The sequence below is a fragment of the Pseudorca crassidens genome, chromosome 7 (genome assembly GCF_039906515.1).
Source record: "Pseudorca crassidens isolate mPseCra1 chromosome 7, mPseCra1.hap1, whole genome shotgun sequence".
Taxonomy (NCBI): domain Eukaryota; kingdom Metazoa; phylum Chordata; class Mammalia; order Artiodactyla; family Delphinidae; genus Pseudorca; species Pseudorca crassidens.
Genome location: NC_090302.1, coordinates 109,242,729 through 109,269,441, shown reverse-complemented (window position 1 = coordinate 109,269,441; position 26,713 = coordinate 109,242,729). Strand labels below are relative to the sequence as shown.

Below are 26,713 nucleotides of genomic sequence, written 5' to 3'. Positions count from 1 at the left end.
ATAATTTACTTCTCAGGCTTAAATGAACCCAAATAACACATCTGATGACAGCGTTCCAGTGAAGGGGGAAAAAAAAATCAACCTCCATAAAGTATTTCCTGACTGCTAGCACTAAAAAATCATGGCAAGAGTCATTCTAAGACCTGGCTAAAGTATGACTCATTGTAGGTAAGTTCTATATAAAAACACCTATTAGAATAATCTTTCAATTATATGTTGGTTGGATAAACAACCAAATTGATATTGATTATTTATTAGTCAATGAAAGCAAGTGTGGAATAGTTATCAAAATACTTCTCATTTCCCTGCACCTACAAGTGTACTTCAGTGTCCTTCCATGCCTATTTATGTCCTAAGTATATTCTGGTAAAGAGAGAATTCTATTTTGTTATTAGGCGACAGCTGCTTGCTGAGTTACTGATGTTCCTAAAAGCGTAGAAGCAGAATTCTGGAACCAAAAGTCACTTTGAATGGTTCAGCTCCATGCCGCCTGGCAGCAGTATGTGCCCCTTTCAAAACAGTAAATTCAATACTTCTGGAATGCTCCAGGATATCCTTGAATCAGGCCAGGGAGTAAAGGAAAAAATACAGCCAACTCTCAATAACAATGGTAGGTAGGATGGATAAGTAAAAATCTGAAGATCTAAAAATCTTATTTTAATTAGTAAATTGAATCCCCTCTTTAAATATTTGACTGAAATTTTTTAATATTTTTTTGCCAGATAAAAAGAGGACTTTAATTTTGCCTCTTTTCTCTGCCCCCACCCCCGCCCAAACACTCTAGAGGAGGTGAAGAACTCTATAGTCTGATATATGTAGTTGCAAAGATGGAAACATATTTTGACATCTAGCTTTTCCAATTTAGATATTTAAAACTACCCATATCATATTCTAGTATATAAGGGCCTATCTACAGTTTCATCTTTGCATAATAAGGATGCTTTATAACTTGTTTAAAAATTAGTACTCCTTTAGCGAGGAATGACTACTTACCATAATCAACATGAGCAGTCACATCCAACTTGTCTGACTTTGACAATCTACAACTCAGTACTTACCAAGTTACACTTTCCTTAGAATGTAACATTTGCAAGTGATATGAATTGAAGATGACAGTTTTACTCAACATTGGTGTTAATTCATGACTGGAGCCAGTATGCCTTGATAAACTGGGCATAAGACAGGGCCTGTAATAGCTGCCTTTCCTGATTCCTGCGTATCTGGAGTAAAACGCTGTACTACTCTGCCCCAGTTCTTCTCCAGTAATCATCATTCAATTAACTCAAGATACTGATGTGAAATATTTCTTATTATAACGCTAGTCATATAACTGTTTCAATTAGCAACATCCATATTATATTGGTTTCAAATGTGTAATTTGAACTTTAACTTCTTATAAATCATTCTACTTTCATTAAAAGTATCAGTCTTCTATTCACTGAAAGTAAAAACTGGTGAAAGAGAACAAATATAACATATTTGTTGCTTATAACATATTTGCTTTATAACATATATACTTTGTTGTATTTGGGCTAAGACTTAACTGATGATGTACATGTATTAGTAAACCTTCGTAGCAGTGTTATATTTTTATTCATGTACAAGAAAAATTTAACAGAGAAATATATAAGCAAAAGTCAATTTAATTTCAAAATGTCATTTGTATTATTATGTGCATATTTATAAGATCAGTAGTTCTTTAATATGAATTAATATTAATTAAAGAATATTAATATTAAGGTAACTAGGGAGTCCTTAATACCTCTACAACAAATGAAGAACGTTGGTTTTTGAAAAGTAAGTAAATTAACATAACTGCCAGACAAATTTTTCCACAGAAAATGATCCACCCATAAGTATTAGTTCTGAGTGTTACATAATTTCTATTAGATTTCTAAGAGTAAGTCTAGTAGATACTTAAACATTTCTGAAACTCCGAATCTTTCCAGAATATATTAAAATAAGAACAGGGGTAAGGGGGAATCAGAGAAAGAATTGTCTTCACATTTCGATCACTCATATGTTATGTTAAGAAATAATTAAATAATTAATTAATTTCAAACAGTTCTTTTTGCTTCTCCCACTCTCCCTGCTCTCTATTCGTGTTTGCTTATTGTCTTAAGAAAAAAGAATTAAAGAATTAATGCAAAATTATTCAGTTTTATAACAGAATCTATAAGTTGTTTCTATGCCATCATGTATTAGATTGTTAAAGGCATTATTTAAAGACATTCTTATGTGTCACAAACTAGAAAAATGTCCTTTGTGATTATCTCTGATAAAAATAGCATTGTTAGTAAATGGAAATGATGAAACAAAGAAAATGCTGCAGATAAAGTTTGATGAACATATTTTGTGTTCTCGACTTATAATGTAGTAGTATCTCAACCAAGTCCAGTGGCGGGCTGCATATATGTCATGGAAGCTGCCATACAAAGTGAGCAGGTAGCAAGATTAGAACATGACATGGTAAGGTAAAAAGAAATGACTAAGTCACATAGCAATAACTTCAAATACCAGGCTTTGCAATGATTGAAAAGTCATGTTCAGTGACTTGTAATTTACTTGCAAGTTTATTATGTTGGAAAGCTGCAGCAAGACAACAATAAAGTTCGCAACTGTTACAAATATTCAAATTCTTCACTTACCTCATCTGGGTTAGCATTAAAGGTGAGGCTGCCTTCATCCAGCTGCATGTACAATTTTCTAAAAGAAAATCCTAGAGGTGGGTTCTTATTGTATATGGAACAGTGACCCCAAGTGGATTTACACAACCTGTAAGTAAGATAAAAGCAGACGAGAAAACATGACTATATTGAATTTTTCTAAGTTAAATATGTATATATATGATAAAATAGTGATATGAAATAACATAAAATTGGATTTTACAGCTCTAAAGTATAAAATGTTTACTTTTATACTTGTTTTATTTGTTTACCAGAGTAAGATAGACAAATGTCTTCAATTTAGCAATTTTGACAGCACTTAATAAATATGAGTTACAAAGATTAGTAATATTTGTGAGTCCTACTGAAGTTAAACATAAATAATGATGATGATAATGATAGCCAACATTTACCAAGTGCTTACTCGATGCCAGGCACTATTTAAAGCATTTTAATAGTATTAGCTTGCTCAGTCTTTACAACAATCCCATGATTTGGTGCTACAGATAAAGAAACAGACACCATAAAAAAGTTGCCCAGGGAAACACAGCTTGATCTGAATCCAAGGAGCTTACTCCTGAGTTTGCAAACAGGCTCTGGACGTGCAGGCTCAGCGGCCATGGCTCACGGGCCCAGCCGCTCCGAGGCATGTAGGATCTTCCCGGACCGGGGCACGAACCCGCGTCCCCTGCATCGGCAGGTGAACTCTCAACCACTGCACCACCAGGGAAGCCCCTGAGTTTGCAATCTTAACCAAGAGTTTAAACAGAATTAAGCAAGAGTGTGCTCTATTGCGAAATATAACCGAATTGGTAGAAGGAGGAAGGTTGCTGGGCAGAGGGAGAAATTATAATGCTATAACTTCAATACTTAAATTGCAACATTAAGTTTAGCAGTTTTTAAGATACTGCTTCAAAACGCTGGTTCTTTGCTATCACAGCTATATATGATTGTTTACAAAATCTGTAATACTTAAAATGCTAATGGTTCATACCTCAAAACACACTGTTTCTACACATTGGTATACCTGTTTCCAACTCTGTTTGAGGCATTAGCTACTGGTTGTTATTTGAAAGCTAACGTTTCATCTTATTACAATGCCTGGAAATTCTGGATGTATTCATCCAGAAAGTGAACCATAGTTTCACTTTCTGATATTCATCATTGATTTTTGGCACAAACTTCCTTCTTTTCTCACACACATAGCTTACAAGAAAACAAAAAAGTTACCGTCTCAGCCTGTAACATCAAAATTTCTGAGGATAGTGGGTAAAATATCTAATTTTGTTTGGGAATATCTTCTTAATAGTTAATTTATATCCTTGCATTATTTTTACCAACCAAATGAAATCACTGATTTCGTAACAATGAGTTTAGTAACTTGTTTAGAAAATTATCAATATTTTAGCAGTCTCTTTAATCTAGTCCCATAGCTTTCGATTTTATTACTAAGCTACATGAAAGCAACAGAACCTCTCAACATCCAAATTAAAAAAACAAAAAACAAAAAACTAAGCTAGCCTTTAATTTATCACTAAGAAAAAAAAAAATCCAAGCATCAGATATATAGGCATAATTATGTGGTAAACACTAAAGGAAGCATTTCTTTTAAAAATGAACAATCCAAATTTAAATCCCAAATGAAAACCACATTCTGATTGAGTTCATATAAGCATAGAAATAAACTCTTCTACAAAGTTCAAATATAGGGTCATAAATTAAGTTTGATGGGAATACTAAAGTGTAGAAAAGAGGTTATAAATAAAAGTGAGCCAGTTTTAAAGTACTTTTTTTTTTAAGAAGATGTTGGGGGTAGGAGTTTATTAATTAATTAATTTATCTTTGTTGTGTTGGGTCTTCGTTTCTGTGCGAGGGCTTTCTCTAGTTGTGGTGAGTGGGGGTCACTCGTCATCGCGGTGTGCGGGCCTCTCACTATCGTGGCCTCTCTTGCTGCGGAGCACAGGCTCCAGATGCGCAGGCTCAGTAGTTGTGGCTCACGGGCCTAGTTGCTCCGCGGCATGTGGGATCCTCCCAGACCAGGGCTCGAACCCGTGTCCCCTGCATTAGCAGGCAGGTTCTCAACCACTGCGCCACCAGGGAAGCCCTAAAGTACTTTTCTTTCCTCTTACACTGAACAATTAAAAATTAATAACTATACTTTAAATATTACTAATAGAATTTCCTCTCACTTCCACAGTAACTTCATTATGACAAGACAAGGGAAGAATAACAAGATGATATTGATGATTTTTAGCTATTTGAAGGTTGAGAAATGAACTACATAATTAATACTATAATTCCGTAGCATCGGGAAGCCTGAGTTAAAAATGTCATTGTTGGTAATACATTTTTACTAAAGTTTGGCTATTTAGATAATTGATTCTCTCCATAGATTTCATTGAAAAATGGTTTTAAAGTCTCAAAAAACTTGTTTTTAGACATGTTTTACTCCATTCAGAAGTTTCATTTTAAAATAATGAGACTTAAGTAAACTTTGGTAAAGAATGCTAGAAAACCCAAGATTCAATGATTCTTTCATTTTCATGACTCATGTATACAATCTGTTAAGGAGTAACTTAGGTTCCATAGATTCTATTGCACCAAAAGTTCTTAGATTTATAGCTTAAATTTAACCTGGTAAAAGAGCTGCTGAAATTTCTACAGTCTACTTTCACTTCAGCAAGTAGATTATCTCTTTGCTTTCCAATATTTACCTAATTCATTGAACAAATAGTGGTTAGAAAATATAAAAAGTAGATGAAATATTCACCAGTTAAAGTTTATGCTAACAAGCAGCACCAACCCCCCCAAAACAAACAAACAAACACAAAAAACAAAAATCCCACAACCTGTAGGCAAGATTCTACTTAGAGCTATCTGGATCCAACATGGTGGGCTGAACTTACCCTTGCCAGAGAAGTTCATCATTGGCCAGGTCCTGCCAAACACAGGAAGCTAAGCAGAGGTCAGTTGCATTCAGGTAGGACAAGATGGTAAAGCTTAGCTCGGGAGGCAACATTTCCAAATTAATGAATCCTTCCTGTTCTTTCGATTTCCTTGTCTTCAAAAGATGATATATATCAATGCCCCCTTGGACTTGTTTGCGATGACTGGTGTTAGAAATGCTGCTGGCAGCCATCCTCCTGCCCTGCTCTCTGCTGAGGTAGCCTTGCTCACTGTAGCCTTCCTGCTGTAGCTGCTGGTTTCTGGCGACTCTCCACAGCCCCTGACCCATCTGCAAGCCTGGGAGAAAGCCAGAATGGAGTAAGAAGGCAACATTACAAAAGTAATCCACCTTTCCCTGCGGTACAACAAGTCTACATGAAGCATTCATTTATCAGAATGAACATTGCTCATTAAAGCGTATTAAATGGAGTAGGAAATTACAAATAGTTGGAACATAGTAAGTATGAAACTTGGATGGAGAACTATTTAGTTTGATTATCACCTTTATCTCAGTTTGCTAACCACTTTTAAAGTCCACAGGTGACATAATCATTTTTCACAAGTTAAGATTTAAAAGTTACTGACGTCTTAAAGACTCTTACAAATTATAATTATGTGGACTTATGGGCCAGTAATAAATACAACTCTGATCAGAGCACAGGACTTCACTTAAAAGACCTGTACACCCTGCTTTTTATCACAACCCAGGCTGAGCTAAGCTAGGCCCTTTTAACCAAATTCCCAGATGCATAACAGCTGTGAAACAGGCTTTTCGTTTAATTCTTGCCAGCCTGCTCTTAAGTTGTGGGCTGTAATAAAATGTAACATAGGCCCTGAAGTCTAATTCCGAAACCTTATAAATTAGACACGTAGGACTCCATGATAAAGAGCTCAGTAATGACTATTTGGTTCTGTTGCTGCTTTAAATACAAATCATAATTTAGACTAATTTTCCAGTTCTTCTCCAGGAGCCCTATGGACTCCTCAGAGGTACCTGGGAAAAGGCAGGAGAAGGGATGGGAGTGCTCTAGCCTCTTCTCTCTCCACTTGACCTCCAACCAAAGTAGCTCTACATTTATCTCTTACAAATATCAGACTTCCTCATATACAAATATTTAGAAGACTTTTGGCCTAGACTTTCTATTTCACTTGGTTTTGCAAATAAGTGACTTTTCCTGGGCAAATAAATTCACTGAGAAAAATGAAATCAGGAAGAGCTTTTAACTAACACAAATAATTATTTTCATGATCTCTTTTACAAACAAAATATTCTTGTTTTAAAAGCCCAAGTTGACTACTGGGACGTGCGTGTTTTAAAAATTTGGAGGAAGAAATGGATTTTTGTTCAAAATCATTCAAATAAATTTCATAGCGTGACCTAAACCTAAAATATGGTTTTGTTTTAATTGGCTGCTTACAATAAGGAGTAATAATCAAAAAATAAAAAAGCAACCCCTCCCCAAGCCCACTGGTGACCAGAAATTCTGAAAATTATTAGGAATAATTTGAAAATTGAGTCGAATTTCAAAGAATGTCACCGAGTATTTTTTCAGTATTTAAAAAGGCATGTATATTTATTGAATTATTGTCTGTTAGTTGGATAATGGCCACTGTAACAGGCTACTTGTTGATTAAAACAGAAAAAACAGTCCAGGATAATTTTTCACTCTTTGTCCTTACTGTGAACTGCTTGGAAATCCACAAGCTTAAGCTATAAAGAGATGCGGGAGGGAGGATACAGAGAGAAGGAACATATTAATAATTTTTAAATGTGGGGAAATTTGTTTTTGCAAAGAAACCACAAAAGGTAGTAACTTTTCCTCCCTACGACACATACTACCATAATGGTAGCAGTTCCTGAAGTAGTGGTTAAGCTATTAATAATTAAATTCTTATTTTCTAATAGAATGATTGAAATCCCAAACTGACAACACCAAATGCTGGCAAGGATGTGTGAATTCAAAATGGTACAGTCACTTTGGAAGACAGTTTGACAGTTTCTTACAAAAATAAACATACTTTAACGATATGGTCCAGCATTTATGCTCCTTGGTATCTACCCAAATAAGTTGGGAACTCATGTCCACACAAAAGCCTGCACACAAACCTGCAGCTTTAGTCATAATTACCAAAACTTATAAGCAATCAAGTTGCCCTTCAGCAAGTGAATGGATAATTTACTGTGGTACATCCAGACAATGGAATGTTTAGTGCTAGAAAGAAGTGAGCTACCAAGCCATGAAAAAATATGCAAGAAACTTAAGTGCATATTACTAAGTGAAAGCAGCTGACCTGAAAATGCTATGTAATATGTGATTCCAATTATAAGACATTCTAGAAAAGGCAAAACTACAGACAGTAAATTAACACAGAAAAAAAATACAGAATATCAACAAAAATTTGTAAGGAGCTATAAGTTTCCTTAATGTTTAAATATGCTATGTCATGTTACAACATAAGTACAACTTAATTTTGACACAAAAGACTCATAAACATTTAAAAAATTTTATCATAGCCATTTCTCTGTTTATCTTAGCAAGAAAATATCTAGAAATTGAATTGATTGCTAAGCTCACCCAGTATATCTGTCGTCATTTTAGATAATTGTATTTATTCTTCTCTTTTGCATTTGTAGCACTAAAGGTAAATAATCAAACGTGGTGACTGTGATGTCTGAAGTCTCAAGATTTAAGGCATTTAGTATCAATTTTGTATGTACTTTCCCTACAACATCTTTCTAGGGACATATGGTTAGGCAGCTGTTATTACTCTCAGGGATGTTGCTAGGGGACACAGAATCAGGGTGATTTCCCTAGGCTCTGGACTTTAATGGGGATCACTTAAATAGAGCACTGGATAAAGTGATTCGGAAAGCATCCAGCAGGTAGAAAAGAGGTTAAGCCAACAGCTGGTTCTTAGGATTAAAACAAGTTGATGGGGAGGGTGGAGGTTTGAGGCTCATCTACACGTGATTCAGACAAAGAAAACTGCATTTTCTATTCTTCTACTGCTAAATAAATATTCTTCTATTGCAAATTACCCTTGCGGGATGTCTTTTTCCCTTTAAAGCAGTTCTTGATACGAAGCATGAACACAGTATGATATATCACTTGAGAAGTATTACTATCATATATTTATCCTTCGGAGAAAGGAAAGGGTGTCGACAGTGTTCCACCCCACTCCCAGTCTTCCTTAGGGTAATAGTGGTGTGGAAGGTGGACAGAACTGTCAGAAAAGTGATAAAACTCTCAAAAAGACAGGAGATCCACTACAGAAGCTGTGAAGCAAGTCACAGAGGGAGCATAGTGCTGTGGACTTTGAAGTTGAACAGACTCGAGTTCAAATCCTGACTTCACTGACGAGCACTTACAGGACCTTGGGGAATCTACTCGACTAGTCTAAGCTTTGGTTTCCTCATATTTAAGATGATAATTTGCATATAATATAGTGGTAATACATATAGTTCAGAGGGCTGTTGTATTAAACATTACATATAAAGTGCACTTCACAGCTAATAATAAAATGTTAGCTCATTTGTTTTGACAAAACCATATTTTCACAGAGTGAAAATGATGAGCATTTCAGTAAAACTTATTGAATGATACTTCAATTATCACATAAAAAAAAGAAATCCATGAGTGAGTCTACACTGATTATCACTAAATATTACATGAAGAAAGGAAAGCTCTTCCTTATAGTAAAATTCTGAATAATGAGTTAGAAAAATCATCATTTAACTACCATCATAGAAAAACTAATTCTTAAGGCAAGAATTATCAGTGGGTGCTGAATATGGAATTTGATAAAGAATGGAAGATTTACAGAGTCTCAAATATATTACTCATTAATTACAAAAAGAAATTAAGAAATCAGACAATATTTAACCAAGTGTTCAAACTTAACATTTACCAATAAGAGACAAACGGACATATATGCCTCTCTGGACATGATACCCTGAGAAGGATAGGACATATATGCCTCTCTGGACATTATACCCTGAGAAGGATAGGACATATATGCCTCTCTGGACGTGATACCCTGAGAAGGATATAACAATTATACAGTACTCTGGCCAAAAATATATAACCTTTATCTAATCATGAGGAATATCAGAGAAACCCAAGAGTCTATAAATAATCTTTTTTTTCCTTCAAAATTGCCAATGCTGTGAAGATAAAGAAAGGAATCATCCCAGATTAAAGGACACTGAAAAACATGACATCTAAATGCAGTGTGTGGACTGGATCTTAGCATGAAAAAATAGTGCTAGAAAGGACATTATTGGGATAACTGAAAAACTAGACATACGGGCTGTAGACTGGATAAAAATACTTATATGAATGTCAACTTTTCTGAATTTGATAACTGTACAGCGGTTTTGTCAGAGTATATTCTTGTTCTTTAAGAAAAAAACTGAATTATTGAGGCATAATGTATAAGACAGTCTCAAATGGTTCAGAAAAACAGAAACATCTGTCTCTATACAGAGAGAATGTTAACGCAATGTTGCAAAATGTTTAAAATTGGTGAATCTGGGTAAAAGGTACACACCAGTTATTTTTATTAATCGTACAACCTTTCTGTAAACAGAAATCTCCTGATTGAGGAATCCAAGCATGTGAAACTTGAAAATAACTGAGTTTGATGTGCACCAAGTATAAGAATTACTGCCCTAAGAGCTTAGCATCATACAGACTGAAAACCATCACGGAGATAAATGCTCAGCATCACAGTTTAAGAGTAGTAGGAGACCCCTGTCAAGGCAAACATCAAAATAGTAAGAATTATCCTTGTCAGTTGTGATAGAAAATTTTCTTTTAAAGGCTGAAGAAGTATTTTTAAAGAAAGTAGGGGAAAAAAATACCCCTTTAACTTTGCATGTGCAGATTTAAGGCTTGGAATTCCTGGCTGTGTTCCCTCCTTCCATACATAATATTATGTGCACAATATTTTTAACATAATATTTAATAATATAAATATTAAACCATAATATTGTTTTTGTACTATAAACCACAATTTATTTAGTACTTACTCTATGCCAAGCATTGTGGAAGTTTTAATACATTATCTCATTTTTGTCCTCAAAACAACCTTCATAGGTAGATATTATTCTAATTTTATAGCTGAAGAAATAGTGACTCAGAGAGGTTAAGCAACTTTGCCCAAGATCTCAGAGCTGGCAAATGGAAAACTTAGGATTCCATCTCAGGTCTATCTGAGTCCAAAGGTTAGTCTTAACCACCAAACCTTATGCCCAGAACTGGCAAAGACGATCCACCATCTGCTTCTTCATCACCAGCTCTCATCTCTTCTCCCTCTGTCACTGCTTATTACCTCCATGCTGCTCCCAGCTGCAGCCTCTCTTCAGGCTACTGTTCTTGTGGAAAGCACATACACTTTGACGTGAAAAAAGATCTGGTTCAGACTCCCACACAGAATCTGTTTAGCTTATAGTCTGTGGTACTCATTTTCCTCACCAGATAAACAGTGAATAAGTCTTATTCCATGGAACTTATAGTGGTTAAGAGAACCTAAGCCACAGGGAATTTATCATAACAGGTAGTTTTGTAGTCACCACTCAGTCCGCTTTAAATGATAACTCTTATTTATTTTGGTTCTCCCATTTCAGAGTACACCTGGTTATTCTGGACCTAATGATCTGAGTAGTTATAATCCTGGTTCCAAATTCCATTAATTGAGGATCTGTGAATTCGGAGATGCCATTTACCTTCGCTAGGAGAAAAAAATAACAACTAGTAAATATATAAAGTTAGAAGAAACTAACTTTGCTTAGGCTGACACTCTTAGCTTGGCAAATAAGGTCAAGTATTTAGTTATCAGTCAGTGATAACAGAGATACTTTTTGGCAGTTAAGTACTACCATCATCTTTAATCACTATAGACATGTTTCTAGAAATGAAAACTTTAAGACTTCATGGGACGATTCAACATATCAAGAGTCCTTATGGCGGTATCACAAAATAAATCGATTAATAAGAAAGTTCTACTCTAGATCTTTATGACATCTTCACATCCCAGGAACTTGAATTATAAAGAGCTTTATGGATAGAGTGTCAATTTCTTGGATCTTTGAAATCAATGTTACAACTGTTGAGATCTATATTTTTAAAGCATATTTCTTGATTATAAAATACGAATTAGGGGCTTCCCTGGTGGCGCAGTGGTTAAGAATCTGCCTGCCAATGCAGGGGAGAGGGGTTCGAGCCCTGGTCCGGGAAGATCCCACATGCTGCGAAGCAACGAAGCCTGTGCCCCACAACTACTGAGACTGCGCTCTAGAGCCCGCGAGCCACAAGTACTGAGCCTGCGTGCCACAACTACTGAAGCCCACACGCCTAGAGCCCATGCTCCACAACAAGAGAAGCCACCACAACGAGAAGCCCGTGCACCACAACGAAGAGTAGCCCCCGCTGGCCGCAACTAGAGAAAGCCCACGCACAGCAACAAAGACCCAATGCAGCCAAAGATAAATAATAAATTAATTAATTAATTTAAAGAAATAAATAAAATAAAATATGAATTACTCAAACATATGTTCCTTAAGATGACAATAATTTTGGAACTTACCTATCATACTGTGCTTTATTATTGTTTATTAAAAGAAATAAAAATTTAAAAATATATACAGGTAGTCCTTGCCTTGTACAGTACCAAGCTAACTACTGGCTGACAGTTCCATGGGACTGTGCACAGCAAGGCCACAGTTCTAACACTCATGCATTTCAGTTTACATGGTACTGTGCAGAGTAAGAACTGCCTGGAAGTACTAAGATGGGGGACTAATTCAACACAATAGGCTACATGGAAAAATCCAATACCAAACACAGTGCCTTAGACCTACAAAGCACTCAGTAAATATTTGTTGACTGCAAGAATGGATGAATGGTAAACAATAAGAAAAACTGAATTAGATGAACCTCGACCTAAATATCACATCTTTCAAAAACTCATCAGAATGGATCATAGACTTAAATGTAAAGCATAAAAGAATAAAACTTTTAGAAAAATACAGAGAAGGAAATCTTAGGGATCTATGTCTAGGAAAAGAGAGTTCATCAAAAGTATGATCCATAAAAGTAAAAGTTGATAAAGTCGACCTCATCAATATTAAAACTTTTGCTCTTTGATAGCCCATGTGAAGACAAAAACACAAGCTACAGACTGAGAGAAAATATTTCCAAACCACATATCTGACAAAGGACTAGTATCGAGAATACATAAACAATTTTCAAACTCAAAAGCAAAAAATTAAACAATTCAATTAAAAATGAACATAATATTTACAATAGCCAGGACATGGAAGCAAACTAAGTGTCCATCGACAGATGAATGGATAAAGATGTGGCACATATATACAATGAAATATTACTCAGCCATAAAAAGAAACAAAATTGAGTTATTTGTAGTGAGGTGGATGGACCTAGAGTCTGTCATACAGAGTAAAGTAAGTCAGAAAGAGAAAAACAAATACCCTATACTAACACATAATATATGGAATCTAAAAAAAAACCTAGGGGCAGGGCAGGAATAAAGATGCAGACATAGAGAACGGACTTGAGGACACGGGGAAGGGGAAGGGTAAGCTGGGACGAAGTGAGAGAGTAGCATTGACATATATACACTACCAAACGTAAGGTAGATAGCTAGTGGGAAGCACCTGCATAGCACAGGGAGATCAGCTCTGTGCTTTTTGTCCACCTAGAGGGGTGGGATAGGGAGGGAGGGAGGGAGACGCAAGAGGGAAGAGATATGCGGATATATGTATATGTATAGTTGATTCACTTTGTTATACAGCAGAAACTAACATACCATTGTAAAGCAATTATACTCCAATAAAGATGTTAAAAAAGAAAAATTGAACATAAGACATGACAGATATTTCGCCAAAGAGGACATACAAATGGTACACAATCACATGATAGACGTTCAGCATCATTACCCAGGAGGGAGGTGGGTGTAGTTATAAAAGGGCAGCACCAGGGATCCCGGTGGTGTTTGAACTGTTCAGTGTCTTGACTGTGGTGCTGGATATGTGAATCTGCACAGAATCTCATACACACAGATACACATTTGAGCAAAAATAAACTGGGGAATTCTGAATAAGATAGGCGCAATGTATTAATGTCAATATCCTGGTTGTGATAGTATATAATAGTTATGCAATATGTCACTGCCTAGGGAAACTAGGCAAAGTGTACAAGAGATCTCTTGGTATATTTCTTGCAACTGCATGTGTATCTACAATTAACTGGAAAAAAAAAGGACAGAGTATTGTACACTTAAAATGGGTGAATTTTACGGTATGTAAATGATACCACAATATAGTTTTTCAAAGAACTAGAGATTCTAATAAACACTCTAAAGAAGGTGACCAAGGACACAGCAAGTCTAGTGTCTATGACAAATAGTAACTATTTTAGATTTAAGGATACCCAACTAATTATTAAAAATCTATGACCTATGAATCACCTCTGACTTTGTGGAATGTACTGTATAGATTAAAAGAAGACAGAATCAAGGAATACGAATACTTAAGGATACAGATCTATAATAATGTTTTGACTATTTACCTAGGAAGTATCAATAACTGAGTAACGGTATAAATGCAAAAGGATTGATGTGTGCCTGTTACTTGGTCTAATAAAAAAAAAAAACCCAGCATAAATGCAAAATACATTAAAGAAAATTGGTTTAACTACTCATTAAAAATCAAAGTACATAAACTAATGTGATTTAATTTGGATTGCTTCAATTCCAATTTTATAATATTTCTGATTTGTGGGAATAATGATCCAATTTGGTAAAAATATTTTAAAAATCAATAAGTTGTTTAATCTCCTTACTACTTAGATATCCTTGTTTCTATGAAAATAACAGCGACAATAATAATAGTACTTTTTTTACACATTGACTGGATAATTTAGAAGTCTGTATTTTTTAATCTAAGTATTTAGGCCTTTTGGTTTTTAAAATTAATATCTAGCTTTATTATGCTGAGACTAGAGAATGTGGGCTCTATGATGTGTGCTTGAGAGTAATGTGTAGGTTTTCCTGACACTGCTATTTTGGAGAGTGAATTTAAAGTTGGAGTTCCAGTTATGCCATACGTTGTATGACCTCAGATATTTCAAACGAGGTTTCTGATCTTCGGTTACCTACAAAATAGGGGAAATCACTCCTATCTATTTTACAGGATTGCTATACGCCTTAACTGAGATAACATATATAAAAGCATCTTTTAATTGGCAAAGCAGTATGTACGCCCTGACTCATTTCCTTTTTTCTAATGCGAAAATCTGAGAAACAGCTATATTTTTCTGACATATTTTGGATGTACTTTTCTCATTTTTTAAAAAAGAAATACAGTGGTAGTCTAAACAAATCTGTTGTAACATAGCACAAAGGCACTTCCACTTAGGACGCAGCATAGATTAGATTAATTACCAAGAACTCTATCAAGTTAATTATTAACGTTTATGAGAACAATACTTTTCTGTTATTGTAATGTCTTGTTCTCTTTTCAAAAGAGTAGAGTATTTCCACAAAAGAATAATAGAGATTACTTTATTAATACCTGTTGGTATATCTAATATAAAATTATCTTTAAAATATATTAAGCAGCTTTAATCAAAACATCCCTATGTAACAAGTTAAACATCAAATAAAGTACTATTCTAAAAGAACACACTGTACCACTGCTTTTAGCAATTTTATGGCACTAAGCATTCAAATAGCACATGCTGTGGAAACAAATATATGTAATAAAGAATGGATTATGCATCATTTAGATGGATGGATGACATGCAGTGGAAGATGGGAAGAGCACAAAGCAGCCTGGAGGTCTCAGGAAAGCATTCTGCTTTAAACACTTTTGTCTGAAGCAAACGAGATTCCATAAAGTCTCTTCCTGAGCAAGCAGTGTTAAATCACGGGTTTAACATGAATGGCTACTTTATGAGTGACATGAATGAGCTACTTTAAACACTCATTATAAATGGTTAGTTTTTTCCAATATTTCTTAAGTGTCTAAATAGTGGGGTTTACAAATAAGAAATTTCCTATCTCAGATAAAGACCTAAAATGTGTACCAAAAGAATTATCTCTAACATGCAAATTCTATTGCCTTAAAGATGAGGAAATTCACTCATTTATATCTTCTTAGAGATTTTCAATTTTTTTCCAATGAGAAAGTAACAACTAGATTTTTGGTTACTTTAGGTTTTAAAAACCTTTTTAAGTGTTATCATGTGATATTACTCAAAGGCATAAGAACATGGGAGAGTCTATGATAAAATATTTTATACATATATAACCAAATTGGCAGCCCAACATTTACTTCTCTACTTCCAAAAGAGCAGACCACCAAAGTAGTTTAGAACAGACTGAGTAGAGGGGAAAAAAGAAAAGAAAAAACCTGATAACCAATCACACTTCTAACATTGAAAGGCAACAACTGTAGAGAAATGAAGGAAGGGTAAGTCCACAAGGAGGCCTTTTTCAGGAGGGAAATAGCTAAGTACTAAGAGGTCACAGGGTACATTAAAAACATAAAAAAACAAAACAAACAAAAAAACTCAGTCATTAAATTTAAAGATCTGGTCCTGCAAGAGCAGTTTTTGCTACTAAAAAGCATACCATTGTAGGTTTTTTTTTTAATTCGAAAAAGATTTACAATATTACTTTGTTTTCTGAAGGTTTTTTCCTGTTCTTTGATTCTGTAATGAGTGTTACCAAATGGCATCTAAACAAATGTAAACATTAAGATATCATTTAAAATGTAACCAAAAAGCAGAGAATTGGGGGCTTATTTAATTTCACTTATTTCTTCAGCTTCTTTTGCAAGAGATGTTCCACTGTCTGTTTTAACTTTCAAATAAAATAAATTTATTAAATTTCTCACTGGCATTATTTTTAATTACACTGATTCTTTAACTGCACTCTTTACTCAACCCAACTGCAATCAGCAGTGGTCATGGCAGCACATCACAACCTACCTCCTCATGGCACACCACACTCCATGCCCACTGACTGCAAAGCCATTCCTATGAGAGTTGTAGAATTAAAAAACAAAACGATGTGTTTATTAATGCCACTGAACTGTACACTTAAAAATGGCTAAGATGGGGCTTCCCTGGTGGCTCAGTGGTTGAGAGTCTGCCTGACGATGCAGGGGACACGGGTTCGTGCCCCAGTCCGGGAAGATCCCACATGCTGAGGAGCGGCTGGGCCCCTCCACAACGGGAGAGGCCACAACAGTGAGAGGCCCACGTACCGCAAAAAAAAAAAAGCTAAGATGGCAAATTTTATGTTATGTATATTTCACCATAATAAAAAAAAATGGGAAAACAAAACAAAAACTGTAATTCTCACTGAATTGCTTTTACACAAATAAGACAAGGTATTAACATAAAATAAATATTGACAGGAGCCAACAGGAAAGTCAGAAGTGAGATGAGAAAACATCTAACAATGAAAACAGACTGACACAAAGCATGAGCTTGATTCAGGCTCCTTCAACTAGTTGTGAGTAGAGGGCACAATACTCAAAGCCTCACTTTCCTCACCGGCAAAAAGCGGGTTTTGAACTTGATGATCCCTAAGTTCTCTTTTTGCTATAAAATTCTATGATCCTATAAAAATGAGAAAATCCTAAAAAATTAAAATAAAAGGAAGAGGTGACGGAGATGGACATATGCGTGCCTGTGTATGTGTATTTAGCATCTGTCCTTTCCATCTGTTTCCCCCCATGTCCATGACTTCTACAAATCACTGCTCAGGATGAGCAGATAGGGGCTCTCCAAGCATGGCTCACTTGCTAAAATCTTGTTCCTTCTTTCAAATAGCTTATGAAATCCCCTGCAATCTGCTCTTGCAGAATACATACAAACTGCTGATCACAGAGCTAAATTCCCAAACAGCCTAAACTTGAAAGCAAATATCTTTTCTCATCTCTATCTACATCACAAAAGCACTTGCCCTAAATAGAATATAAACTCATTCAAGTTTCACTGGATAATCTATGTCAATAAATGTCAGTAAAACAAAACCACGAGAAAAAAATAAAGAAATGGAGAACATAAATTTCTAGAAGTGGATGTATTTCATTAAAGTTGTTTTAAAATAATAAGTAAAATAATTCAATGGAAATGCAACGTGAGTTGATGTATAATTCATAGACTTCATGTTAATGATTTTGACACATTATCATAGGTCAGCCAATGGATTAGCCTCAGTTTCCAAATCTGAATCAAAATGTCGGAAAAAAAGAGAGTTGTATCAATACATAGCAGTTGGTTAAGTAATGAACGATAAAATCATAAATTTGAATGACTAATTTCAATGCTTTGTGATCAAAGAAAAGGTAATTTCTTGGTAATTCATGTTTTTGTATCGTGAAATAAGGAAAATAACTATCTTTTAATTTATGCAATTCTAAGCACAATAAACACACAAAAGATTCCCTATTAAACTGATAATAAGTGTAATAAATTACAAGGCATGGTTTAGCTTATCTAGTTATTACCATAAGATATTTTGTGAATGAAGTATTTCAACTGTGTTATTTTAGCAAGCACCTGTTTAAAATCTGGCAGACATCTAAGGGGCCAAAACTAAATTTAGCAGACATCTAAGGGCCCAAAACTGCACTAGTTAATTGGTTGTAACCTACGATAAATGAACTATGTTAACCTGATAGGGAGTACCTATTTAAAAGCCAAATCTACAATTTGAGGATTGACACAGTCGGGCTGGCGTTAAGCACCTGAGGTATAAAAGATGACAACATCTTTCAAACCTGGAAGAAGCATAGGCAATTTTACAGTGGGTCAAGGCCAAAACAGTGTCACAATAAACCCGGAAGCCCGTACCTTTCATTTCCAATAAGCTCATTTGGTTCACTGACAAAAGCTGTGCTGGTGATGTGCGGCCAGGTAATGCTGAAAGAAGGTGGTACCTGACATCTAAAAATGCTTAAAAACAAACACACAAACACATTTCTGTTCTCAGACAGACCTCTCCCACCCCTATTTGCTCTCATACCAACATAGAGACTGCCACATTCTTTCTACACTAGAAAGGCTTACCTCTAGCCTTTCCTAACTTCTTTCCACCTTTAAAGCTATCTTCGCTCATGTTTATTTTGAAACCATTTCAACCATATAAAATGGCAATGGGTAAGGAATACACAGTCTCCAGTTGTGATATGCTCTGTTCACGTACACCTTAAAAACACAAACCTTCCTCTCACACATGTCATTCCTCAAGCAAAGGTTTCCAAGAAAAATAATAAGCCTCTCTTCAGGCATTTAGTAGAAAAAAAAAGACCCGCCCCAGGAAAAAAAAGAAAAAACAACTTTCCAAGAAATAAAATCCATGTATAAGTTTGTCTATTTCATTACAATCAGGCATATTTTTGCTCAGTTATTTCTATTAACTCCTAAAAGTTATTAGCCAGGGTGTCTGCGTTAGGCCGCCTCTAAGATGGCTCCCATAGACCCTTGCGTCTTGGGACTCACGCCCTTGTGTAATCCTCTCCACAGTGACTGAGTTGGATTTATTGACTCCTATCAACAGAATATGGCAGTAGTGATGGAATGCCCCTTCTGAGATTAGCTTATAGAAGACTAGAGAGAGTCTTGGGTGCTCTCTCTTGGATTGCTCACTTGAGCGAAAGTCAGCTGCCATACTGTATACAGTATCTCAGACAAATTGTCAAGTTAACTGGATAAAAATGGCGAGTTTCCTACTCAACCCGAAAAGAGAATAAAATTTATTCTTAATTCTGATATCTGCTCAAGTTTGTGAACCATTTTCTTAGGGGGTAAAAATTCTCCCTATCCCAGAAATATGGTCACCAGCTGCAACATTAAAAAAATATATGGAAAGCTGAAATGGAAAACATAAATTAGCTTCACTTTGCAGTAATAAAGGTCATAATCTATTGATATGGAAATACCTGGGATCCTTGAAAATAAAGACTCCACTTGTTAAAAGAAGTAGATTCAATTATTAAATTACTAAATACATACAGAACCTAAAAACAAAACAAAACCCTTAAACGACTGAGGATTGGGATCCATTTGTGATTTTACCCAATTTTAATAATAATTAAGTGAGCACCCACCATATAAGAAACTAGAGCCTAGTCACAGAGAAACAAGCAAGAGACAAGTTAAGAATCTGCCGAGTTTATAACCAAAGTTTAACAGCTGAAGCAACTGGCAATCCATCGTGACCTTAACTGGATGTGTTTGCATTCACGTTACTGTAAAAAGTATGTTAAGAGCCAAAAACTCTGCCTATGCACCAAAAACACATTCTACTTGGAAAGCAACACCTGGGCTTAGAAGAGCGTAACCTCTGCTGTTTCCCGGCTTTATTTCAGAGTGAAGCCGGTTCCTACCTGGGGTCCCAAGCTGACCTAGGGGTCCCCAGTCACCCAGGAACACAAGGAGCACACCTACTCCCGCCTCCTGACACGGATTCCTCATTTTAATTAGCCAACACCGCTGTCACTCAAGGTGCTTCGCACAGCCATTGGCCCCAAAGTCTCGCTGGTTGGCAAGTTTCTGCCAACTGGAGCACCGGTGGTCATCATTTCCGAGAAGAAAAGTAGGGGTGTACAGGGAAGAGAGGCAAGAACTCTGAAATATCTAGGGTGACACCCTTACCTGAGCGACCTGCGATTCCCCACCGCCGCCGCGACGAATCGGCCTCTGGGCGGGGGCTTTCAGCCAAAAAGAAAATGGCTCAGCCGGGAAGGGGTGCCCAGGCCATGGAGAAGCCGGTTCAAACTTTATTTGTTCACGCTGGTGGAGGTGAGGTCGGGGAGAATTCCAGAAACAGCACCTGATCCCTCCGAATTCAGCGTGCCCCAGGCTGCAGCAGCCTGAGCGGCCGACTCTCCGAGTTTTGACGTTTCCTATTGTTGCCGGAAGTGACGTCCGTATTCGGAGGCGCTTCAAGAAGAAGTATTTTTATCCCCTCGATCTACGATTCGCCACAGAGTCCCGGTCTCTCACTTCGCAGTCCGAGCCCCTCTGAGCCTCAGAACCAGGCAGACTTCGAATCTGCACCTTGGGATCGGACTGGACGTAGAAAAGACTCTCGGCAGGGTCAGTCTTCCCAGGCCTCTGTACGAACGTGCTGTGGAATCTGCAGCGGGGAATCCAGGAGCGCAGGGGAGCCGGCAGCTTGGAAGGTCCTGCCGCGGTGCGTGGCGGGCTTCCACCCGCTGCTCAGAATACAAACGGTCGGCGGGAGAAGCGCGTCCCGGTGTCGGCGTCGGGCCGCAGGGAGTCGTTGCTGGAGGCTGGGCTCCCGGGGCTCTGGGATTGCACATGCTACCACCCCTTCTGCCCGTTGTGCGGGTCCGGAGGCCTTTGGAGCCCGTTCTTTGCTCGGCCGCTGCTGGGTGAGCGCGGGGGTGCAGGCGGGGCTGCGCCCCGGGATGGGCCGGGGTCGCCTCTCTCCGCTGCCCTAACCGAGGCCCCGGCTGGGGCGAGTGACCAGGGCTGCCTTTTCATCCTTTTAAATCAAGTGCAGGGGAGGAGAGCGCTAGACGTACCTTGCCCATGAACCCGACTGGGATATCCTTTTGATAACGAAGAAATGGGAAGAGCTCATCTTCTCAGATCAGGTTGTAACTTAGGGTGGGAAGTCCTAGACGGACCGATTTCTGCTGTTGGAGCCTCTGAGCTCAGGGGCAGTCCGGCTTCTCGGAAATACTGATGAGAAGCAAGAGCTGAGAATAGTTGATGTTTTCCTTGCTTTACATTTCCCTAGTGTTTCAGTGTTTCTCCACTTTCCTACAGGACTGTAGCTTTTTCCCTTACCGTAAAAAACAAAATCAATCTTGAAATTTGGATTCCGGAATTAGGGCTGTAGTAGACTGTTTTTCCAAAAGTATCCACAAACCTTTTAACGGTTTTATATATGAACACAGCAATCCTACAGAGTTATATACTTGACCCTTATTCCCCGTTTTCCCCAATTTTCTCCTCTATTTTTTTTTTTTTTTTTTTTGCGGTACGCGGGCCTCTCACTGTTGTGGCCTCTCCCGTTGCGGAGCACAGGCTCCGGACGCGCAGGCTCAGCGGCCATGGCTCACGGGCCCAGCCCCTCCGCGGCATGTGGGATCCTCCCGGACCGGGGCACGAACCCGTGTCCCCTGCATCGGCAGGCGAACTCTCAACCACTGCGCCACCAGGGAAGCCCTCTCCTCTGTTTTTGATAGATAATATTTAGCGTTATGAGCTGTCACAAACTCTTAGCCATCGACCGTCATCTTTACACCAGTCGGTGTAGTTGCTTCATTCTGAACAAAAATCACTGAATTCAATGGCATTCCATTGGGAGGCATCATTTAATGACCTCTAACAACAGTGAGATTCAACTAGATTAAAAATCTTAAAAATGCTATTTTATACCATTTCCACGATGTCTCCTGTAATAAATTCAGTGGGGCAGACCTAACTAGTAGCAGAGAACTCTCTGGAGGAAGCTAGGAAGCAATATTGAGACCATCTTAATGGTTGAATCTGTGCTACAAGCTGAGTGATATAAGCTTTTGTCTTTTAATTTCTTTTTATAAGGGTTATAAAGCGAAAATGTTAAGCGATTTCTTAAAAAGTTACTTTTCATGTCTGAAACTACTATGTTAAAATGTGCACAAGTCCTAAATTAGCTTTTTTTTAATGTCTTAATTTCTAGGGTTTTTTTCAGTTTTGTAATAGAAAAGTAAAGCCTTTCGTGAAAGTGTAGAGCAGTAGCTGTAATTTTTTTCTATAATACTCAAAAATGTTTTAACCCCTTTGTTTTTTTCTATCCTGTTTATCACTTATCTCCTTCACCTACAGATCCCAGCTGTACCTGTATTTTACTCTTCTTCAAAATATTTATTCTGCTGGTACTGAAGAGGATGTGTTCCAGGGACATACTTTGTTGACAGAAATTCCATTACCAAAGGTAGAAATAATGAGATATTGGTATATGTTACAGGACTTCAGAGAAAGGAAGGACGGAAAGATACCATAAAGTGTTAAATGAAACAAAAATTCCATGTACCGCAAAGATGGAACATACATCTGAAAGGATTAAAGGAAGTCTGTGGGAAGAGATAAAAGTTATAGAATGTCTTAGGAGAAAAGGTCCCCCTAGAAGAATTGTGTTACAATATGTGGGTCTGGAACTTAAAACGAGCTAACACCTACTATATTGGCCAGGGGCAACACCCAAGAATATATATCTTTTTGCATTCAACAACCGGATTAGTTCCCACTTTGTCTTTCCCAGGAAAATAAAGGCTGGGAAGTCATCTTCAACCGCTTCCATATGCACATAAATCCCCCAGTTATCCTAAAAGATGTTAAAGAAGGTTTACCCTTCTTGGCCAGTATATTGTAGAATGTAATTTTTAGGATCACTTCCTCTTTTCTCTAGTTCCCTCCCATTTGACACTACTTGAAATTCCCTCTGCCTAAAAATGTGTTTAGTTGAAGTAATTGGTCGGCTGAAAAATATTGACTAAAACCCACACGTGAGCATTTAAAAGTATATTCAATAACGTGTTCTTTACCGTGTTGATAAAGGAGAGGAAGCTTAGAACAGGAAGATTCTATGTTCTTTAAGAGGAGGAAAGGGTACAGAGCTGGGTGGCCAGTGGCTTAAAATAGAAAGCTTACTAAATTTAGGATTTTGCAAATTGCTAGCCCACCTCTGATTATGTGTAGATATAGGGAAGGTGTGCAAGAAGGTGATTTGTATCCTAGGCAGCTGCTGGGATGTTGACTAGGGGGAAATGACCGTACTAACTCTACTCACCTGATTTATGTGTTGTTCTGTTTTGTTTTTAATGTCAGTGAACTCATTTTAGAGGAGCTTCATTCCCAGAGAATGCAATACTCAAGGTATTGTTATATATTATTCTCCTTCTATGAAGTGTCCATGGATAGTTACAAATACTAGCTATTTTTAAGTGTGTTATTGAGCTTTGCCTCACTGGCTGATTGACTTACAGTTTAGAAGCCCTTTGTCTCTTTCTAGCAAAAGTCCTTAACCATTTATTTACCTGTTTAGTTTAGGAAGCTCCCTTGGGAATAACCTTTGAGAATCTAGTGAAAGCCCTACACCATGCAATAAAATGAGTCATTTAAAAATATAATTCCATGGTATCATTTTCTTTGAGATTTAAAAAAATGAACCATTTAATTTAAAATCCCAAATATTGTTCATGTCTTTTGGTGCACATCAATGTACACACGTATTCTGTTATTTGTATTCATTGGCATCATATTCCTGTTTCATGGGCCCTGAGTATGTTAGTAGGTATCACTAATAAGTTTCCCAAAGTAATTGTACTAATTTACCCTTTCACACCATTGTGGTTTGTTTCAAATGCTCTGCAACCTCACATTTTGGATTTACTTTGTGATTTCCTAATGATTAATGAGGTTGCATATCTTTTCGCATTTACTGTTTTGTAAAGTTCCTGTTCGGATCTCTTTATCATTTTTCTATTGAGTTGTCTTTCTTTTTCTTATTACTTTGTAGGATTTTCTTTTAGCTATGAATCTTTTTGTTGGTTGTATATATTGACAGTATCAACTTCCACTCAGTGGCTTTTCTTTCCACTCTCTTAAGGGTATCTTTTGATGAACAGAAGTTAGTAAGTTTAATGTGGTTCATTTTATCAGTTATAAGACAAGAAATCTTTTTCTGCCTGAAGATCATAAAGATATTCTACTCTGTGATCTCCAGAAAGCCTATTTGTCTTACATTTTACATGTAGATCTTCAACAACAAACCTGGAATTAATTATGAAGGATGTGAGGTACCCTTTACATCAGGGGGTCAGGATTTATTTATCCCATTTGGATATTCAGTTGACACAGTACCATTTCTTGAAAAAGAGCATCCATTTTCCAGGGTTACTCTGCATCAACTTTGTCATAAGTCTAGTGTCATTGTATGCATGGTCTATTTCTGTACGTTATTCCATTCCATTGTTCTGTTTGTAGATATTTTCAATAATTCTAAATTTAACTTTATAATGAGTCTCATTATCCAGTGGTTGAATTTTCCAATTTTGATTTTCTTCAGCCTTGTGTTATTTATTGTTTATCTTTTGCATATCTATGCAAATTTTGGAATCAGCTTGTCAATTTCCACCTTTAAAAAACTGCAGGGAGTTTTGGGGAGGGATGGCATGGAGGGAATACATTGAATTATGGATCGACTTACTGAGTCTTTAAATCCTTGCTCAAGATGTAGACCTCTTATTTAGGGCTTCTTTAATTTATCTCAATGAAGTTTTCTGGTTTTTTTGTTTTGAGGTCTTACAGATCCGTTTTAGACTTATTCACATGTTTATGATATTGGAGGCTAGTGAATTATTTACACATATATTTTTTAACATATTTAAACATAATTTAGAAATTATTTGGGTAGTACAGAGAAATACAATTGATACTTGTATATTGGCCTGCTATCCAGCAGCCGTGCTAAATCCATTTGATTTCTTTTGGATTTTTTCAAATACAATTATGTTGTCTGTGACTAATGACATTTTTATTTCTTCGTTTTTAGTCTTTATTCCTTTTATTTCTTTTTCTTGTATTTTTGTACTGTCTAAGACCTCTAGTACAGTATTGAATAGAAATGGTGAGTGGATAAGCTTGCCTTTTCCCAGTCTCAGGAAGAAAGCTTTCAATATTTCACCTTTACATATGATGTTTGCAGTAAATTTTTTGTAGATATCCTGCAGATAACTGCAGGCAGTTCCCTTCTATTCCTAACATACGAAGAATTATATCCTAAATGTTGAATTTTATCAAATGCCTGATTTTGTTGTTTTTGCTGTTCAAATTGTTTCAGCTTTGACCACTGGAAGCTGCTTCGTTTGGTTCCTGTGTCCCTATGACATACGTGTGGGATTGGTTTGTTTGTTTTGTGTGTAATTTCTTACTTTCTAGAATTATATAATGCCTCAGGCTCATCTCATATTTCCTGACCCAGTCCTAGAATTGGCCATTTCTCCAGGAATCCAGCATTACACATATTCTGCATCTATATTAAGCTAAACATGAGTTCATACTTGCATGTCTAACTAAACCATGAGGTGTGGCTCATTTCAATCCCGTCCCCTTGCTTATCTGTAAATTCTCACTCCAGCAGTGCGAATCCTGGCTTCTACTAGTTAGCCATCCATTTGCTTAATTGTTTAATTCCAGCATATATGTGGAATTAACTCATATGTACATGGGAAACAACTTTATACACTGGAGTACAGTGTTTCTGTGCACCTCATTTTGCCTTTAGTCTCACAGGCTCCACTCATTCCCAAAGTTACTTAGCAGCTTTTCCATCCACCCGCTCTGTGAGGTAGCTTTGCACATTACCTGTATGTGACCCTCCCTCTTACCTCTGAATCCTTGCAGCCGTGATCTCTGTAGTTTTTATTGTCTCTACAGTTTTGCCTTTTCCAGAATATCATAAAATAGAAACCAAACAATATGTACCCTTTTCAGACTGGTTCCTTTTACTTAGCAATATGCATTAAGGTTCATTCATGTCTTTTTGTGGCTTCATAGCTCTTTCTTTATTGCTGAATAATGTCCTGTTGTATGGATGTGTTAATTTTTTAAACTCATTTGGCTATTGAAGGACATCCTGACTGCTTACAGTTTTGGGTGATTAGGAGCAGAGCTGCTGTAAACATTTGCGTGCAGGATCTTGTATGTGCATTAAATTTTCAAGTCACTTGGGTAAATAACTCTAAGCACGATTGCTGATTGTATGGTGTTTAGCCTTGTAAGAGTCTGCCAAACTGTCTTCCAAAATGGCTATGTGATGCGCGTTCCCACCCACCAAAAATGAGAGTTCCTGTTGCTCTGTATGCTCATTAGCATTTGGTACTGTCAGTTTTTTGGATTCTAACCATTGTGATAGATATGCAGTGGTATCATTTTTTAAATTTGTAATTACTTAAAGACATTTGATGTTGAGCATCTTATATGCTTATTTGCCATCTGTGTATCTTCTTTAATGAGATTTTCAGATATTGCCCATTTTTAAATTGG

The 26,713-nt window shown here is 36.8% G+C and overlaps 2 protein-coding genes across 12 annotated transcripts in view; one reads left to right on the top strand and one right to left on the bottom strand.

The window, feature by feature from the left end:
- FBXO8 (F-box protein 8) overlaps nucleotides 1-20,563 on the bottom strand; it is a 38,994-nt gene extending 18,431 nt beyond the window's left edge. The window contains exons 1-3 of the mRNA XM_067745350.1: nucleotides 20,306-20,563; nucleotides 5,573-5,909; nucleotides 2,649-2,775 (exon numbers count right to left, since the gene is read on the bottom strand). Of these exons, the coding sequence (XP_067601451.1) occupies nucleotides 2,649-2,775; nucleotides 5,573-5,901 (456 nt within the window). The 5' untranslated portion in view covers nucleotides 5,902-5,909; nucleotides 20,306-20,563. The remainder of the gene's footprint in view (nucleotides 1-2,648; nucleotides 2,776-5,572; nucleotides 5,910-20,305) is intronic.
- A 61-nt stretch (nucleotides 20,564-20,624) lies between these two features.
- CEP44 (centrosomal protein 44) overlaps nucleotides 20,625-26,713 on the top strand; it is a 79,497-nt gene continuing 73,408 nt past the window's right edge. For 5 of the 11 annotated variants that reach the window (XR_010945200.1, XR_010945199.1, XM_067745348.1 and 2 more), the window contains exons 1-3: nucleotides 20,795-21,048; nucleotides 22,493-22,601; nucleotides 23,495-23,542. The gene's annotated coding sequence lies outside the window, so the exon portion shown is untranslated. Of the gene's footprint in view, nucleotides 20,750-20,789; nucleotides 21,049-22,492; nucleotides 22,602-23,494; nucleotides 23,543-26,713 lie in introns of those variants that run through there. The other 6 variants (XM_067745346.1, XM_067745345.1, XM_067745342.1 and 3 more) reach the window with 5 other exon arrangements.